The sequence below is a fragment of the Hemicordylus capensis genome, chromosome 3, assembly GCF_027244095.1.
Source record: "Hemicordylus capensis ecotype Gifberg chromosome 3, rHemCap1.1.pri, whole genome shotgun sequence".
NCBI lineage: Eukaryota > Metazoa > Chordata > Lepidosauria > Squamata > Cordylidae > Hemicordylus > Hemicordylus capensis.
Window position 1 is genome coordinate 1276880 of NC_069659.1, and position 17934 is coordinate 1294813.

Here is a 17934-nt window from a genome sequence, read left to right on the forward strand (position 1 = left end):
TGGGGATGCCCCTGGGCAGCAGCAGAGGGGGAGACGAGGAAAATGAAGGACCCTGCCAGGTTGTGAGCAAGCAGGAGAGCAAGGCAACATCTCGCTGGTATGTGCGCTCTGGCCTTGGCTGGTGTTGAGACACAGGGGGGCAGCAGACCACTCGGCCCCTTCCCAACTCGCACCCCTTCAGCAACAAGCACCGCCACGCAGGGAGAACGCCCTGCTTCCCTCCTCCCCCTCCTCGTCCCTGCACCTCCGCTCGCCCTGCAAGGAGCATCACAGCAGGCCTCTGAGCAGCCATGTCTGAGAGCAAGAAGCCCTCCCGGGCTGAGGGCAAGAAGCCCCCTGCCGCCGACTGCCAGCTCATCAAAGTGACCGTCAAGACTCTCAAGCGCAAGGAGCTGTTTGAGGTGGCTGAGAGCACCACCGTCCAGGATTTCAAGAAGCTGATCTCGGAACGTTTCAAGACCCCGCCTGAGCAGCTGTCGCTGATCTTTGCCGGCGAGATCCTCAAAGACCAGGACACACTGGTGCAGCACAGGATTGGCAATGGGTCCAAAGTCCACCTCTTCATCAAGTCTCAGAGGAGACACCCAGGGAATCACCCGGTGCCGCTGGGGAACGCCGCACCCAACGGCACCTTCCTGCAAGCGCCAGCTACAAACGTGTTTCCCCCCGGGGGGCTCCCAGCACAAAGTCTACGCCTGTTGGAAGGAAATGGCCAGCCTGAAGAGCTGATGGCCTCCTGCCACGAGCTCATTGCCCAGACGATGGAGAACCTCTTGCTACAGATGGTCCCGCTGAACCTGGATCCCTCCACCTTGAACAACAACCCTCTCCTCTTGGGTTTCCTCATTGGAGTCACTGGCATGAATGTTCTTGGCTTGAATGCCACAGACGTGTGTGACTGTGTGTGTGACTGTGTGAGAGAGGCCCAGGGCCAAGATGTGACCCGGCAGGAGCTGATCAGCGAAGTGATCCCATTTGTGCAGGACTTCTTTGGCGACACCGAGCAGGTCAGGCAGATGATCATGTCTGTCCCACAGATGCAGCAACTGGCCGAGCAGAACCCAGAGATCAACCACATCCTCAACAACTCAGACTTCCTGCGGGAAATGATCGACGTTGCCACCAGCCCAGCTGTGATGGACGAGATCATCAGGAACCACGACCGGGCCTTGAGCAACCTGGAAAGCATCCCCGGTGGATACAGTGCGCTGCAGCAGCTCTACAATGACATTGAAGCGCCCTTCCTGAACGCGGTGCAGGCCCAGTTCCAGGGCAACCCCTTCCCTCCGCTGGAGAACAAGCCAGCTCCAGGAGGAGCCAGCCCTCTTGCCCGGACAGAAAACAGAGAGCCGTTGCCCAACCCTTGGGCTCCCCAGTCCAACAGCAGTGGGGATAACGCCAGTAACAGTGACCTGAATGGGGCCAGTAACGGCCCTGGGCAGGGCTACATCCTGCTTGCTTTGGGTCCTGGAGTGAGGCCAGGACCTAGCAAATCGGAAAGCATCCAGAACATGGTCCACCAGCTCACAGAGAACCTGGAGTTCATGCAGAACATGTCAAGTGCCGTAGCAAAGCCTGAGGGCCCCACACAGGCCTTCCTGGGCCATTGCAACTCTCCCTCGGGCCACGAAGCTCCTCCGCCCCAAGGGTGGGGGCAGCAGCTGCCCCCCAAGCTAGCCAAGTCGGAGGCCGCAGCCCTGCTGAGCAACCCGAGGGCAGCCCAAGCTCTCCTCCAGCTGCAGACGAGTCTGCTGACTCTGGCCAGGGAGGTGCCCGATTTCCTCCAAGCCTTGGCGGACCCAGATGTGGAACCCGAAAGCATGGAAGACTCTGACGAGGGGGACAGCCCGTCCTCAGAAGCAGCTAGCCTGCTCTCCGCTGATGAGAGCCTGGAGCTGGAAAGCAGCAGCTCCAAAGTAGATGAAGCAGAGGGGAAGGGGGAAGAAGAGGAAGAGGAGGAAGCCATGGACCAGCAGTCTCCAGCTGATCTCTACCAGCTCCAGTTGGAGCAGCTCAGGGCGATGGGCTTCCAGAACCAGGAACAGAACTTGCAGGCTCTGATCGACACAGAAGGAGATATCAGTGGGGCAATTGAAAAGCTAACAAACGCCCGTGCATCCTAGCAACAGATTTACCTTTGCCTTTTGTAGGGTCACCTGACACACTAAAGTCAGCATGGGGTATATTACCATGACATGCCCTGCGGCTCCTTTACTGAGTCGACAGTGAGAACAGCTCTGCCTATAGAGTTGGGGAAGACCCTACATTTAACACATCCCCAAGAGATGCCCGAAAGCCACCAAGAAGTAGGTTTTCCTTGCAGTCTCATTCCGGCTGGGCTGTGTGACTCTCTGTTGCCTAGGATGTCCCTCTGTCCCCTCTTGGTAACAGGCAGTGGAGGCAGGTTCCTATATCCTTCTAGACACCCCCCACCCCCAGCTTTAGGAGTTGGGTGGTGAGGGGTCCACCTCGCTTCCGAGACACCCTTTACTCTTAGCTCTGAGTCTGCAAGTCATTCTGAGCCTTGGCTGATCAAATGAGGTGGGGGCGGGGGTCCAATCACACAGGCTATGACTTAGTCCGGCAGGAGGGGCTCCAGCCCCCCAGGTCCTCCTCGCAGGCTGCTGGGCAGGTCTCCCTCTAGCAGCTCCGCCTCCCTTCCCTTCCCCTCCTTCTGGTTGGCCTTCAGCCTTGTGGCATCAAGGGCTGCCCCAAGGTGGAGCAGGAATGTGTTGCTATCATTTGTATTTATAGACTGCTTTTCAGCCACAACAAAATGGCTCTCAGGGTGGTTTACACGGCCAAAGGAATAGGAAAAGTGCTGACAACCTAGCTGGGACCGCAAGGGGCCTCCTTCCCCACCATCTCAGGTCCCCTTGTGGGCGGATCAGTGGCTGGCTCTAACCAGTTGGTGGGGAGGGGGCGCCCGTGAAGGTCAGCTGTCCCTGCTTCCCGGCAGCCAGGCGGTGCCTGTTTCTTCCTGCCTTGCCAGCCCTGCTGCCTATAGGCTGGCCATTCACCAGGCTACACCTGCACAGCTCTACCTGATCAATTGCCAGCCTGCAGGCAGCGTGGCTCTCGTTAACAGGGGTGGGGGGAGGGTGGGAAAGGCGGGTTCAGTCAGCCTGCTGGGAACCAGAGACAGCTGCACCTCGTCTGGCACTCCCCAGACTCATTAGAAAAAGCTGCTGCTAGCGGGTGGATGTTGATCCTTGGCTAGGTGTCCCTCACCGCATTCCTTTGAGATGCAGACCATGGTCTGAGATCCCTGGAGATCTGCAGGTGGATGTCCACACTGCATGCACCTTTTGCTTGTGAGACACACTGTAGGCATGGCTTGATCCATGGTGGGGGCGTGCGGAGGGGGCTCATTAGGCAGGCAGTTGGGCTGCAGGGGGGCTTCCCAAGGCCGCTGCCTCCCTCCAGCTCTTGGGCAGCTCCCACCTGGCCCACGCTGGTGGGCTTCCCAAGCAGCCCCGCTCAGAAGCCCACCCAAGGCTAGGGAGGCCCACCCATCGCCAGGGCATCCATGCTTGCCCGTGGGGGCCTCCCTCACACCAAGGAGCCCAGGGGTGGGTGGGCGGGGGGAACGGGGCCAGCTGGAGAGGCTTGGAGCCCAGGAGAGCAGCCCTGCTGCTGGATCAGGCAGCCCAAGGAGGCCCACCGAGTCCAGCATCCCGTTTCCCAGGGGCCCACAGATGCCTCTGGGGAGCCCACAGGGAAGAGGTGAGCGGGCCATGCCCTCCTTCCTGCTGCTGTTGATCCCCTGCAACTCGTATTGAGAGGCATCCTGCCTCTGAGGCTGAATTCCATAGGTTAATTATGTGCTGTGTGAAAAAGTACTTCCTAAATTGCCCAACCTTCTGTTTCATGGGATGACCCCTGACTGGTTCTAGTGTAAGAGAGAAGAAGAAAAGTTTCTCTCTCTCCACTCTCTCCACACCATGCATGATTTCATAGACCTCTATCATGTCTCCCCGCAGTAGTCTTTTTTCTAAACTAAAAAGCCCCAGGTGTTGTAGCCTTGCCTCAAAAGGAAGGTGCTCTAGGCCCCTGGTCATCTGGGTTGCCCTCTTCTGCACCTTCTCCAGTTCTACAAGGTCCTTTTTTATATGTGGTAACCAGAATTGCATGCAGTACTCCAGGTGTGGCGGCACCATAGTTTTGTATAAGGGCATTATAATATTAGCTGTTTTATTTTCAGTCCCCTTCCTAACGATGCCTAGCATGGAATTTGCCCTTTTCACAACTGCCATGCACTGAGTCAATACTTTCAATGAGCTGTCCACAACAAGCCCAAGATTTATCTCCCAGCCAGTCACTGACAGCTCAGACCCCATCATTGTATTTGTGCAGTAGGGTGTTGCTGTTTTTCGTCCCAAAGTGCATCACTTTACACTTGCCAACACTGAAGCGCACCTGCCATTTTGTCACCTACTCCCCCAGTTTGGAAAGATCTTTTTGTAGCTCCTCACAACCTGTTTTGGATTTCACTGTCCTAAATAGTTTGGTGTCATCTGCAAATTTGGCCACCTCACTGGTTATCCCAACTTTTAGATCATTTATGAATAAATTAAAAATCACTGGTCCCAGTACAGATGCCTGAGGGACTCCACTTCTTACTTCCCTCCATTGTGAAAATTCTCCATTTATACCTAACCTCTATTTTCTGTCTTTCAACCCACTCCAGTCCACACATGAAGCTTTCCCCTTATCGCATGACTGCTAAGGTTTCTCAAGAGTCTTTGATGGGAACTTTTTCAAAAGCTTTTTGAAAGTCCAAGTATACTATGTCACCTCTATCCACACACCTGTTGACACTCTCAAAGAACCTCCAGAAGGTTAGATTTCCCTTTGCACAAGCCATGCTGGTTCTCCCCCAGCAGGGCCTGTTCTTCTATATGCTTAAAAGTTTTATCCTTGATAATTCTTTCCATCAATTAGCCCAGCAGCCCAGTGTGGTCCCTGCTTTTCCCTCCAGGGTACTCTGTTGAGGAGCGGGTGAGGGACCGTGGGCGGGGATGTGGAGTAGCTGTGGTCTATAAGAATAACCTTTCCCTTACCAGGATCCCTGTTAGGGTGTCGGACCGTATCGAATGTGTGTACTTAAGTCTGGGGACCAGGGATAGACTGGGACTTCTGTTGGTGTACCGATTGCCCCGCTGCTCATCGGAGTCCCTAACTGAGCTGACGGACTTGGTCTCAGACTTGGTGTTGGAGTCCCCCAGGCTTGTGGTGCTGGGGGACTTCAATGTTCACTTTGGGACCGATTTGTCCAGGGTGGCTCAGGAGTTCATAGCAGCCATGACAACTATGGGCCTATCCCAAGTGGTCTCGGGGCCGACACACATTGCTGGTCACACGCTTGATTTGGTCTTTCACTCTGATCAGGGTGGTGTTCCGTGGGTGGTGAACCCTATGATTTCCCCATTGTCATGGACGGACCACCATCTGGTTAAGGTTGGACTCACAATCACTTCCCACCTTCGCAGGAGTGAGAGGCCTATTAGGATGGTCCGCCCGAGAAGGTTATTGGATCCAATAGGATTTCAAGAAGATTTGGAGGGATTCAATGTTGGCTCTGCTGGTGATCCTGTTGATGCCCTGGTGGAGAATTGGAACAGCAAACTCACCAGGGCCGTAGACATGATTGCTCCTAAGCGTCCTCTCCGACCCGCTTCAAAACTGGCCCCTTGGTATACGGAAGAACTATGGGGGCTGAAGTGGCGAGGTAGACAACTGGAGCGCAGGTAAAGAAAGACTCGGATTGAATCCAACAGATTGCAACATAGAGCTCATTTGAAGACCTATGCTCAGGCGATACGTGCGGCAAAGAAGTGATTCTTTTCTGCCCGTATTGCATCCACAAGTTCACGTCTGGCAGAGTTGTTCAGGGTTGTAAGAGGGCTAGTATGTGCCTCTCCTCCCTTGAATCAGAATCTGGAACCATCGATTACCCACTGTGATGTGTTTAATGAATTCTTTGTGGGGGAAATCTCTCGTATTCGGGCTGACTTAGACTCCGTCTCCACAATTACTTCTGTGTCTGATGTGGAGGTGTCCAGTGACTCCTCTTATGTGGCTAGGTTGGATCAGTTCCAGTTTGTGACTCCTGAGGATGTGGACAAGCTGATTGGAATGGTGCAGCCTACCACCTGTCCTCTTGACCCTTGTCTGACATGGCTAATACTATGTGGTAGGGCTGCTGTTGTAGAAGGCCTGGTAGAGATTATGAATGTGTCTCTGAGGGAAGGTAGGATGCCTCCTTGTCTTAAGGAGGCAGTTATTCGAATGCTCCTGAAGAAGCCTACCTTGGATCCCTCAGAGCTGAGCAACTACAGGCCTGTCTCCAACCTTCTGTGGTTGGCAAGGTAATTGAGAGGGTGGTGGCCTCCCAGCTCCAGAAAGTTTTGGAGGAAACTGATTATCTAGACCCATTTCAAACTGGCTTTCGGGTGGGCTATGGGGTGGAGACTGCCTTGGTTGGCCTGATGGATGATCTCCAACTGGGAATTGACAGAGGAAGTGTGACTCTGTTGGTCTTTTTGGACCTCTCGGCGGCTTTCGATACTATCGACCATAGAATCCTTCTGGAGCGTCTGAAGGGGTTGCGAATGGGAGGCACTGTTCTGCTGTGGTTCCATTCCTACCTCTCAGGCAGATTCCAGATGGTGTTCCAGATGGCTTCTGGATCCAAGTCTCTCCCTGGTGGCCCAGGTTGAGGCAGTGGCCAGAGGTGCCTTCTATCAGCTTCGGCTGATATGCCAGCTGCGTCCATTTCTTGAGACAGATGACCTCAAGGCAGTGGTACATCTGCTGGTAACCTCCAGACTGGATTACTGTAATGCGCTCTATGTGGGGCTGCCCTTGTATGTGGTCCAGAAACTACAGTTGGTTTAGAATGCATCAGCCAGGCTGGTCTCTGGGTCATCTAGGAGAGACCATATTACTCCTGTATTGAAGGAGTTACACTGGCTGCCGATATGTTTCCGGGCAAAATACAAGGTGTTAGTTATAACCTATAAAGCCCTAAACTGCTTGGGCCCTGGGTATTTAAGAGAATGTCTTCTTCGTCATGAACCCCACTGCCCATTGAGATCATCAGGAAAGGTCCGTCTGCATTTGCCACCAGCTTGTGTTGCTCAACTCTGAGGGATCTAACGCAGGCTTCTTTAAAAGTGGTCTAATGATTGCCTCCTTAAGACAAGGAGGCATCCTGCCCTCCCTCAGAGAAGCATTTATGATTTCTACCAGGCCTCCTACAACAGCTTCCCTGCTAGTTAGAACAAGCCATGATGGACAAGGGTCAAGAGAACAAGTGGTAGGCCTCATTGCTCCAAGCAGCTTGTCCATGTTCTCAGGAGTCACAAACTGAAACTGATCTAGTCGAACCACATAAGAGGAGTTGTTGGACACCTCCAGTTCAGATATCAAATTAATTGTGGAGTCTCCATCTAAGTCGGCGCGAATCCAAGAGATTTTATCTGCGAAAAACTCTTTAAACACATCACAGCGGGTGACTGATGCTTCCAAATTCTGATTCAAGGAAGTGGGGGCACATACTAGCCCCCTCACAACCCTGAACAACTCCGCTGGATGTGAATTCACAGATGCAATACGGGCAGAAAAGAACCTCTTCTTTGCTGCACATATTGCCTGAGCATAGATCTTTAGATGTGCTCTATGTTTTAATTTGTTGGATTTGAGTCGAGTCTTTCTCCACTTGCACTCCAGTCACCTACCTTGCCACTTATGCCCCCATAAATCTTCTGTATACCAAGGGGCCAGTTTTGAAGTGGGTCAGAGGGGACGCTTAGGAGCAATCGTGTCTATTGCCCTGGTGAGCATGTTATTCAAGTTTTCCACCAGGGCATCAATAGGATCACCGGCAAAGCCAACATTAAATCCCTCCAAGGCTTCTTGGAATCCTATTGGATCCAATAACCTCTTCGGGTGGATCATTCTAATAGGCACCTCACCCCTGCAAAGGTGGAAAGGGGTTGTAATCCTAATCTTAACCAGATGGTGAACCGTCCATGACAATGGGGAGATCACAGGAGTCCCCACCCACGAAACACCACCCTGATCAGAGTAAAAGACCAAACCAAGTGCGTGACCTGCAATATGTGTCGGCCCAGAGGCTGCTTGGGATAGGCCCATAGTTGTCATGGCCACTATGAACTCCTGAGCTGCCCCAGACAAATTGGTCCCAAAATGAACATTGAAGTCCCCCCAGCACCAAGAGTCTGGGAGACTCCAACGTGAGTTCCACAACCAAGTCCGTGAGCTCAGTAAGGGATTCCACTGGGCAGTGGGGCGAACAGTACACCAACAGAAGTCCCAATCTATCCCTGGTCCCCAAACTTAGGCACACACATTCAACCCCCTGCTAACTTGGCAAAGAGGCACTTTTTACCATGGTGATTCTCCTTTTTTAGCAGGGGGAGAGTAACTGGCCCTATCCACCCCCAGCACAGTACCTCCAGTGGCTATTGCTGGTGTCTATCTTATGTTTCTTTTAGATTGCAAGCCCTTTGGGGACAGGGACCCATCTTATTTATTTATTATTTCTCTATGTAAACCACCCTGAGCCATTTTTGGAAGGGCAGTATAGAAATTGAATTATGATGATGATGATGCCAGATACCTCAACAGGGACCCTGGTAAGGGTGATGTTATCCTTATAGACCACAGACACTCCACGTCCCCGCCCATGTCCCCTCACCTGCTCTTCTACAGAATACCCTGAAGGAAGAAGCTGGGACCAGACTGGGCGACTAGCCTCCTCCAACCAAGTCTCAGTGATACATGCCAGGTCAGCCCCTTCATCCATAATCAGATCATGGATGAGTTCGGTTTATTTTGGACTGACCTGGCATTGCAGAGGAACAAGGTAAGGCTGTGTGAGTTGTTGGCAGTGCTCCCCAAGGTCACAGAGCTGTCAGGGCAGTCGGAAGGGAAGACAGCTATTAAATTTCTGACAACCCTTCCCGTGCAACGGCCTGCTGACCTGCCAGCGTTACTTCTTCTATTCCCCACCACCACTGGAATAGCTGCCCCACATTCAACGAAGGCGCTCCCTGTCTCCCCATCTCTAGACAAACCCAGACATATTACAACTACTTCAACCCAATCTCACCAACAGTGAAGTGAGCAAGAATCTTCTCTAGCCGTCCAAGTTAATAAGTCGGCCCCAGCCCTCAGTCCCACCTCCAAAGGCTGCCCCATCTTTGGCGGCCCCCTTTGGCGGTCCTGTGCCAGCGGCTGCACCACTGGCTGCAGCCCACTCTAATGAAGACCAAGATCTCAGAAGCCCAATGGGTGTGTCTCACACCCACACCAATCAGGCAGTCTGGCCAGGTGCAGAATATCTATCAACGCAATTAGAGTGAGCTCAGCCCCTGATGGCAAACAGGCTGCAGAAGGAGGACAAGAGCAAAGAAGAAGCCTTGGCCAGACCCTTCCCCACCCAGAGGAGAGTGGAGCGTAGGAGCCAGAGGAGAACTCCTGACCCCCACAGCCGTCTTCCAGCCACCGTCTGGAATATGATGATACCTTTGATGATACCTTTCCTCCTTTTGGGTATACATTCTAACTGGGCTTCCATTATTGTGGTTTTAAATAAACTTCATGCATGCTGGAGCAAAGTGACTCTCCTGATTTTCCCTTCCAGTTTTCTTTTCACCATACTCCACATTTTAGAGAAGTTTCCTCTTCTGAAATTCAAAGTGTCCCTGTTAGACTTCCTTGGTGTTTCTTTCAAAAGAACATAAGAAAAGGCCTGCTGGATCAGGCCCAAGGAAGCCCATCAAGTCCAACACCCTGCTTCACATGGTGGCCCACCAGAAGCCTCTGGGAAGCCCACAGGCAAGAGTTGAAAGGGGCAGGCCCTCCCTCCTGCTGTTGCTCCTTTGCAACTGGTATTCGGAGGCATCCTGCCTCTGAGGCTGGAGGTGGCCTATAGCCCTCCGACTAGTAGCCGATGATAGACCTTTCCTCCATGAATTGGTCTAAACCCCTCTTAAAGCCACCCAGGCTGTTGGCTGTCACCACATCTTGTGGCAGAGAATACCAAAGGCTGATTATACTTTTTTAGAAAAAGCACTTCCTTTTTCCAGCCTCAGAGGCAGGATGCTTCTGAGTCCCAGTTGCAGGGGAGTCACAGCAGGAGAGAGGGCAGGCCCCTCTCAGCTCCTGCCTGTAGGTTCCAGCGGCATCTGGTGGACCACTGTGTGATGCAGGAGGTTGGACGAGACTGGACTTCGTTAGGCACGTGAGAGGACCGAGAGCCCCCGAGGTTGCTCAGCAGCTCCCACCCCACTTCATCATGACATCAGTGGGTGTGTCCAGTGGGAGTTGCAACCAGCCAGAGAACAGAGGAAGCTGCCTTGGACCGAGTCAGACCCCTTGTCCATCTAGCTCAGGATTGCCCACACTGACTGGCAGCAGCTTCTCCAAGGTTTCAGGCAGGAGGCTCCCTCAGCTCTGCCTGGAGAGGAGATGCTGCCAAGGAGGGAACCTGGGACCTTCTGCCTGAGATGCTTTTTCACCCAGCCTCATCCGTTATGCACTCACATGTAGTCTCCTATCTCAAGGAGAGCCAAGGTGGACCCTGCTTAGCAAAGGGGGCATGTTGTGCCTGCTGCCACCAGAGACCAGCGCTCCTCCCACGCCTGGGGGAAGTGGTGCTGCTGGGGCCTCAGCAGAAGCTCTGGCTGCAGCCAAGCCAAGTTTCCTTCTGGACCTCAAGAGCCAGGTCCCTGGGGATCCCTGCGAGAACAAAGCACAAGGGGAGCCTCCGTCCTCCCCTCCCCTCCCACTTCACCCGGGGGAGGGGGGAATTCCCCAGGAAGCAGCCTGAATATTGCCACAGCTGAGCTTTCTGTGGCCACCAGCAGCAGAGAGTGCAGGGAAGGCGACTGGTGAGTGGCTTCGTGTTCTGGGCAGACTGGTTTGAAAGAGAGCTCGGAGGCGGTGGCGGCCAAGTCGCTCCTTTTAGGGGCAGGAATCCAGGGCAGCGCCCCCAAGGATGTGGAAGAAGCAAAGCAGAAGCCACCTTCCGGGCGGTGAACTGCTTTGCAGGAGGGGGAGGATCACGTAGGTGAAGGGGTCCCATCCCCATCCTGTTGGAAATTCTCTGTGGTAGGAGAATCCCTTTTTCATTACAGCAGAGTGCACAGAGGCACAACACAGCAGTAGATTAGTTAGGCATGCGTATGTGCTGAAAGTAAAGTAACTTGGAGCCAGTTCATAGTTTCAAATCAATATATAAGGCATTTATTAAGGAACTCCATTCTAGATAGGAAAGTGAGGAGTTAGGATCTCTAATCTATCTATCTAGCTGGATGCAGATGGATTCTGCATCTTCTCTGCACATATGGTGCAGGGAGAGGAGCTTGCCATGTTGCAAGGTAGAAGAACAGGTAGGGAAGAGAGGAGAGGAAGGAAGTTAATCCCTAAGATTACCAATCTACATTTCAAAGGGATAGTGTCGGAGCAGTAGAGAAGGGATGATCAATGTCTCTTGACCCTATAGCCCTCTGACTCCCTAGTCTGTTCTCCACTGTCACTGAGACAAGAAACAGCACAAAGTCCCTTAACTTCCAACACCCCCTCACGATGTCTCGTGACTCAGTTCACAAGATTCATTTTCTCTCTCAGCTTTTCAAAGCAGGGTCTTGGTAGCGGCTTAGTGAGTATGTCTGCAAGCATTTCATTTGTCGGGCAGTAGAGCAACTTGATTAGTCCATCCTTTTGCAGATTTCTCACTGCATGGTACTTCACATCAATATGCTTGGTACGCCTCTTTACATCTTCTTGTTTGGAGAGTTGGATGCAGCTTTGGTTGTCTTCATACACTGGTACGGGCTGTGGTACCTCTGTACCTAGATCTTTCAGTAGTTGACACAGCCATTGTATCTCGTGACAGCCTTGTGCAGCTGATACATATTCCGCTTCAGTGGTTGATGGTGCCACTATGTCTTGCTTTGTGCTTGACCAGCTTATGGCTCCATCTCCATAGAAAATTATGTGACTGCTGGTGGATTTCCTTTCGGTTAGGTCTCCACCACCCCATTGCATTCTAGTCCTTGACTGTTGGTGATGCAGTCTTCTTACAAAGTAAGCCAACTGCTGTACTAATATCTGGCCTAGTGAGTGTACTAATGTATAGAAGCTTACCCAGTGCTTCACGATATCTATGGTTGTCAGATGGTTGCTCAGTTTGATCTTCTTGCTTTATGTAGTTCACTTCCATTGGAGTTGGTGTAGGATTCGCATCTTCCAGTCTGAGCAGGTTTATCAAGTCTTTAATTTTCTGTTCTTGGTTGATGAGGAAACTTCCATCTTTCTCTCTTTGTACTTGAATGCCCAAGTAGTGTGCAATGTTGCCAAGTTGCTTGACTTCCACATCTCTGTTCAGATGATGCACTATTTCCTTGCTGTCATCTGGATTTTCATAGGCAAGAATCAAATCATCAACATACGCCAAAATGTAGGTCCACTTGCCATCGATGCATCTCGTGTATAGGCAGGGATCCGCATTGCTTCTTTTGAAGTTTGCTTGAAGCAGCATATCATTTAGTTTTATGTTCCATGCTCTGGCAGCCTGTTTTAAACCATAAATGCTCTTTTGCAGTTTGCATACATAGTCCTCTTTGCCTTTCTCTAAGAAACCTGGTGGTTGTTGCATGTAAATATCCTCTTCTAGTTCGCCATGCAAGAATGCAGTTTTCACGTCTAGGTGTTCAACATGCATTCCTTTGCTAGCAGCAATACTTAACAGAGTCCTTACTGTGGTATGTTTAACCACTGGTGCAAAGGTTTCATCATAATCTTCTCCATATTTCTGTGAATATCCTTTTGCTACTAATCTGGCTTTGTAGCGCTGAATCTCACCATCAGCATCATGTTTGAGTTTGAAAACCCATTTGCAGCCTATAACTTTCCTTCCTTGAAGTAACTTAGTAAGAGTCCAGGTTTTGTTTTTGTGTAGAGCCTCAAGCTCTTCAATTGCAGTTTGTTTCCACTTCTGGGCTTCTGGTTGTGGTAGCTGGGATATTTCCTCCCATGATGAGGGTTCTGGTTGTTCCACCGTTCTTGCGAGGTAGGACAGTCTCGGAGCTGGAACACCTCTGTTTGAGCGCGTTGATCGCCTCACCTCACCCTCTGTTGTCTCTTCCATTATCTCAGGTGCGTCTGGTGGATCACTGGGGGTCTCTGTGTCAAGTGTGGTTAGATCTGGATCTGCTGTCTCCTCCTCCTCAATTTCTCTGAGATCAGGAAGCATAATCCAGTCATCAGGGTGCTTGGTCTGGTTGCTTGCTTCGGTATAGGCCCCCTCTGAAGGTGTAGCTCTTTCATTCTCATCAAAATATACCGCTCTGCTTATGGTCATCTTGTTGGTGTCAGGATCCAGAATTCTGTAGCCTTTGGACTGTGCTGAGTAGCCTTCAAAAATCCCGTTTGTGGCCCTAGCCCCTAACTTAGTCCTTTTTTCCTTTGGGATGTTTGAGTAAGCCGTGCTTCCAAAGACACGCAGATGCATCATGGACAGCTTATGACCATGCCAAAGTTCATATGGTGTTGTTTCTATAGGCTTTGTGTGCATTCTGTTTTGTATGTATGAAGCAGTCATGATGCCTTCTCCCCAGAGTTTCTGTGGGAGGTGTGCATCAGCAAGCATGCATCTTACCATGTCCAGTAGACTTCTGTTCTTTCTTTCTGAGATTCCATTTTGGGATGGGCTGTAAGCTATCATGGTTTGATGCACGATTCTATGTTCTCTCAGGAACTGCTGTGTGGCGCTGGACATATATTCTCCTCCATTGTCTGTGTGCAGGATCTTTGGCTTCCAGCCAGATTTGTTGCTTGCCATGGCCACGTAGTCCTGGAGTTTCTCGAGCATCTGTGATTTCTCCTTTAGTAGAAATACAACGGAATATTGTGAGAAATCATCTGTGATCGTTAAAAAATATTTTTGATTACCTATGGTTGCTGGTAGTGGTCCAGATATATCACTGTGGATGAGTTATAGGGGTCTTCCGGTCTTCCTTTCACTCTGCTTAGGAAATGGCTTGTTCACTGCTTTGGACTCAAGACAACAAACACAGGTAGTTACAATGTCACATGGTACAAAATCAATGCCATTAGCTAATCCCTTTTCCTTCATGTTCTGGATTGACTCATAGCTCCTGTGTCCTAGGCGTCTATGCCACAGTTGCAAGCGGTTTTCATGCAGGCATGACTGAGCAAGGTTCACTTCATTAGGCTGGTATGCCTCAGGTTTAGACCGGGCTGGTTTTTCTCTGTCTGTCTTTGATACAGGTTGCTCCTGCACACTGTATAGGCCTTTGCATTTAGAGCCTACAAGGCAAACTTCTCCATTCTGGGTAACAACACATTGTCCATTTTTAATATACAGTTCACAGCCTTGTTTCTGTAGCTTGGATATTGAAATCAAGGAGCTTGAGAAGTCAGGGATATACAAAACATCTTTAAGAAAAAATGGTTTAACAGATCCATCCAGTAACTTACAATACAAAATTCCTTCTCCTTTCTTCTTGGCTTTAATTGTAGTATTATTGCCCAAATCAACAGTCTCTTCAGGAACATCAGACATTTCAGTATAGAAATCCAAAATATTTGATATATGAACCGAAGAACCACTATCCAAAAAAAATGAACTTTTCATCGCTTTGCATCAGGCAAACATTAAAACTCTTGTTTGAATACCTTTCTGTAAAGTTACTTTTCTTTGTCTGATTCTTGGGACAGTTCGCCACCTTGTGGCCAAACTGGTTACATAGAAAACATCTAAAGGCATTAGTTCTAGTTGGCCTCATTTCAGGAGCAGTCTCCCTGCTGGCGGTCATGTGACCTCTCTCTCTGGACTGAGTTTCCTTGGCAATGAAGCCAGACCGCTTTGTATGTAAATGTGGGGGCACCATGCGGTTTCCTCTTGCAGCATTCCCTCCCCACCTTGGGTTTCCTCTGGAATGATCAATTGTTGCTTTAAGAGCAAAGTTACTTGCCAGTTCACTTTCATAGCGAGAATTCAAAACTTTCCTTCTATTTGCCTCTGAAGATAATGTTTGCACTCCTTCCTCAAAGCTTAGAGTAGTGTGGGTTTCCAATTGGCCGATTATATTGCTATAGCTGGGGGGCATGCTTAGGAACAGAGCTTCCAGCTTCTGACTCTCTGTAAATTCCTCCCCTGACACTTTAAATTGAAAAAAGAAATCTTCCAGAAATCCCACATATGTGGCAAAACAGTCCCATCTTTATACTGGAGACGCTGCATTTTCTTTCTCAAGTTAAAGATGTATGCCCACCCCTTCTTCATATGCAAGGAATCTAGCTTGCTTAGCATTTTCCTTGAGGTTCCAAGATCACATATGGTGTAAAGATAATTTTTACTCACAGAAGCTGCGATCAAAGCTCCAGCTTTAGAATCCTTGAGTAGCCATTTTTCTTTGGCAGTTTTCTAAGCAGCTGTGGTTCCATCTGCAGGGGGGTCTTCCTCAGTAACTTTCTCGAGTCCTTCTGCTTTCAGTGCAAGCTCTAATTGTGTTTTCCATTCCAAATAGTTGTCTGCGTTCAGGATAGTCATCCTGAGCTTTCCCTCTAGGTAAGTAGCCATCCTCACTGGCTCCAAAAAAGGCAGTTGCTGTAGATTAGCAATTCAAAGTGTCCGTGCTAGATCTCACTGGATCTCCTGGAACAAATCTAACTCTCTAGCTGCAGTACACGCAGCTCAAAATATTGGGCTCCCATAACCTGTTGGAAATTCTCTGTGGTAACAGAATCCCTTTTTCATTACAGCAGAGTGCACAGAGGCACAACACAGCAGAATTTAGTTAGGCATGCGTGTATGCTGAGAGTAAAGTAACTTGGAGCCAGTTCATAGTTTCAAATCAATATAAAAGGCATTTATTAAGGAACTCCATTCTAGATAGGAAAGTGAGGAGTTAGGATCTCTAATCTATCTATCTAGCTGGATGCAGATGGATTCTGCATCTTCTCTGCACACATGGTGCAGGGAGAGGAGCTTGCCATGTTGCAAGGTAGAAGGGCAGGTAGGGAAGAGAGAGAGGAAGGAAGTTAGTCCCTAAGAGTACCAATCTACATTTCAAAGGGATAGTGTCAGAGAGCAATGGAGAAGGGATGGCCAATGTCTTGACCCTCTAGCCCTCCCCTCCCGCTTCGCCTGGAGGGATTCCCCAGGAAGCAGCCTGAATATTGCCACAGCTGAGCTTTCTGTGGCCACCAGCAGCAGAGAGTCCACGGAAGGCGACTGGTGAGCGGCTTCGTGTTCTGGGCAGACTGGTTTGAAAGAGAGCTGGGAGGCGGCGGCGGCCAAGCCACTCCTTTTAGGGGCAGGAATCCAGGGCAGCGCCCCCAAGGATGTGGAAGCAAAGCAGAAGCCACCTTCCTGGTTGTGAACTGCTTTGCAGGTGGGGGAGGATCACGTAGGCGAAGGGGTCCCATCCCCATCCCGCCCCCCCCTCATCATACCCAGGTTTCCTGAAAGCCTAAACAACGGACCATGCTGACTTTCCCAGCACAGGGGTTGCTGCTTGGATCGCCACCAGCCCTGTCCACTGGGCAGCGGCTGCTGCCACCACTGCTGGTTGCCTGGCTCCTCCCAGGCAAGAACCCCCATCAGGGGTCACCCAAGGAGGGGGTGATGCTGGCACGGCACAGGACAGAGGGATGGGGCCAGGCACCTGCTGGCTCAAGGAGAGAGGTGCCACGAGTGCCCTGCTGGGACCTCACCAGCTCCTTCCTTCCTGGGGACTCGGGCTGCGTTGGAAGTTAAATTGACTGGCTGTGGAGAATCAGCCGTTGCCTGTCCAGGCCTCTATAAATATGGCTGTTCTGACTCTCAGAAGCTCGCCAGGGAGTGGAGAGGGGGAAGCATGCCGGAGCAGAAGTAGAACGGGATCCCAGGAGAGCCTGGTTGGTTGCCAAATGTCAGTGGCTCTCCTGAGCAGAACGGTGGAGTCCTGCACCCCCCCCCCACACACAACTCAGCAGCTCCCCCCCCTTGGGTGCTCATGGAGGGGGAAGGGTCTGAGGCTCTGCAGTGGGGCCCCCGGTCTGCACGCTTGCTGATATGACCCCTGGAGAAGACCTCCTCCTGTTAGCAGTTCCCAGGCAGGAGGACTTCCTCCACATGTGCTGACCACAAGCTCCATGTCCCACATGCTGGCTGTTATTTAGAACCATGTTACTAAACCAACAGGAGTCACGCAATACTTGCAAAGATAACCAAGCAACCCACCGTGACTATAACAATAGAAAAAGGAGTACTCCGACCGTCAACTTAACTCCCACAGTTTATTTATCTGATAGACATATCAGAGCCAAAGTGGCTTACACACTAGATATGACAAAGCTCATAAAAATATATGGCAAGCAGTCTCCCCCCAGATGTATAGTACAACTTCACATATTGGGATAAACAGTTCTTATCTTGTAGAACTATAAGTCCACAGTAGAGATACAAATCCCGTGGAGTCCAGTGGGAGGGTGTTCCTCTTCATAATGCAGTAATGTAGTCATACATCTCCTTCTCCATCTCTTCCAAGTCGAGACAATATGCGTAATTTAATCATACATTTTCAGAGCCAAGTCCAGGTGCAACATGTCGAACGGGACACAATATTACAGATTTTCCGGATATTAATCTGTTTCATAACTGATTGTCACTTCTTCAGATATACCATTCTTAGTATAAGCAATGTATGCTTCCATTCTGATACCGGCCTTCTCTTACCACGGTGTTTAGACTAATACGCCTGTGGAGACATGCACAGTAGCATGTTATTTAGAACCAGCCAGCCAATGCCTCTGGTTGCCCCATTAATGCTCCTTCTTCTGAATTTATTTATGTGCACGCAGGTGCTGCTGGATGGGGGAAGGTTTTAACTC

At 50.6% G+C, this 17934-nt stretch overlaps 1 protein-coding gene across 1 annotated transcript; it reads left to right on the forward strand.

Annotated features, from left to right (window-relative positions):
- The first annotated feature begins 5 nt into the window (after nt 1-5).
- LOC128350943 (ubiquilin-1-like) lies at nt 6-2194 on the forward strand. Its single transcript, XM_053309858.1, has one exon. The coding sequence runs from the start codon at nt 291-293 to the stop codon at nt 2121-2123; it is 1833 nt and encodes a 610-aa protein (XP_053165833.1). The 5' UTR covers nt 6-290; the 3' UTR covers nt 2124-2194.
- The last annotated feature ends 15740 nt before the right edge of the window (nt 2195-17934 follow it).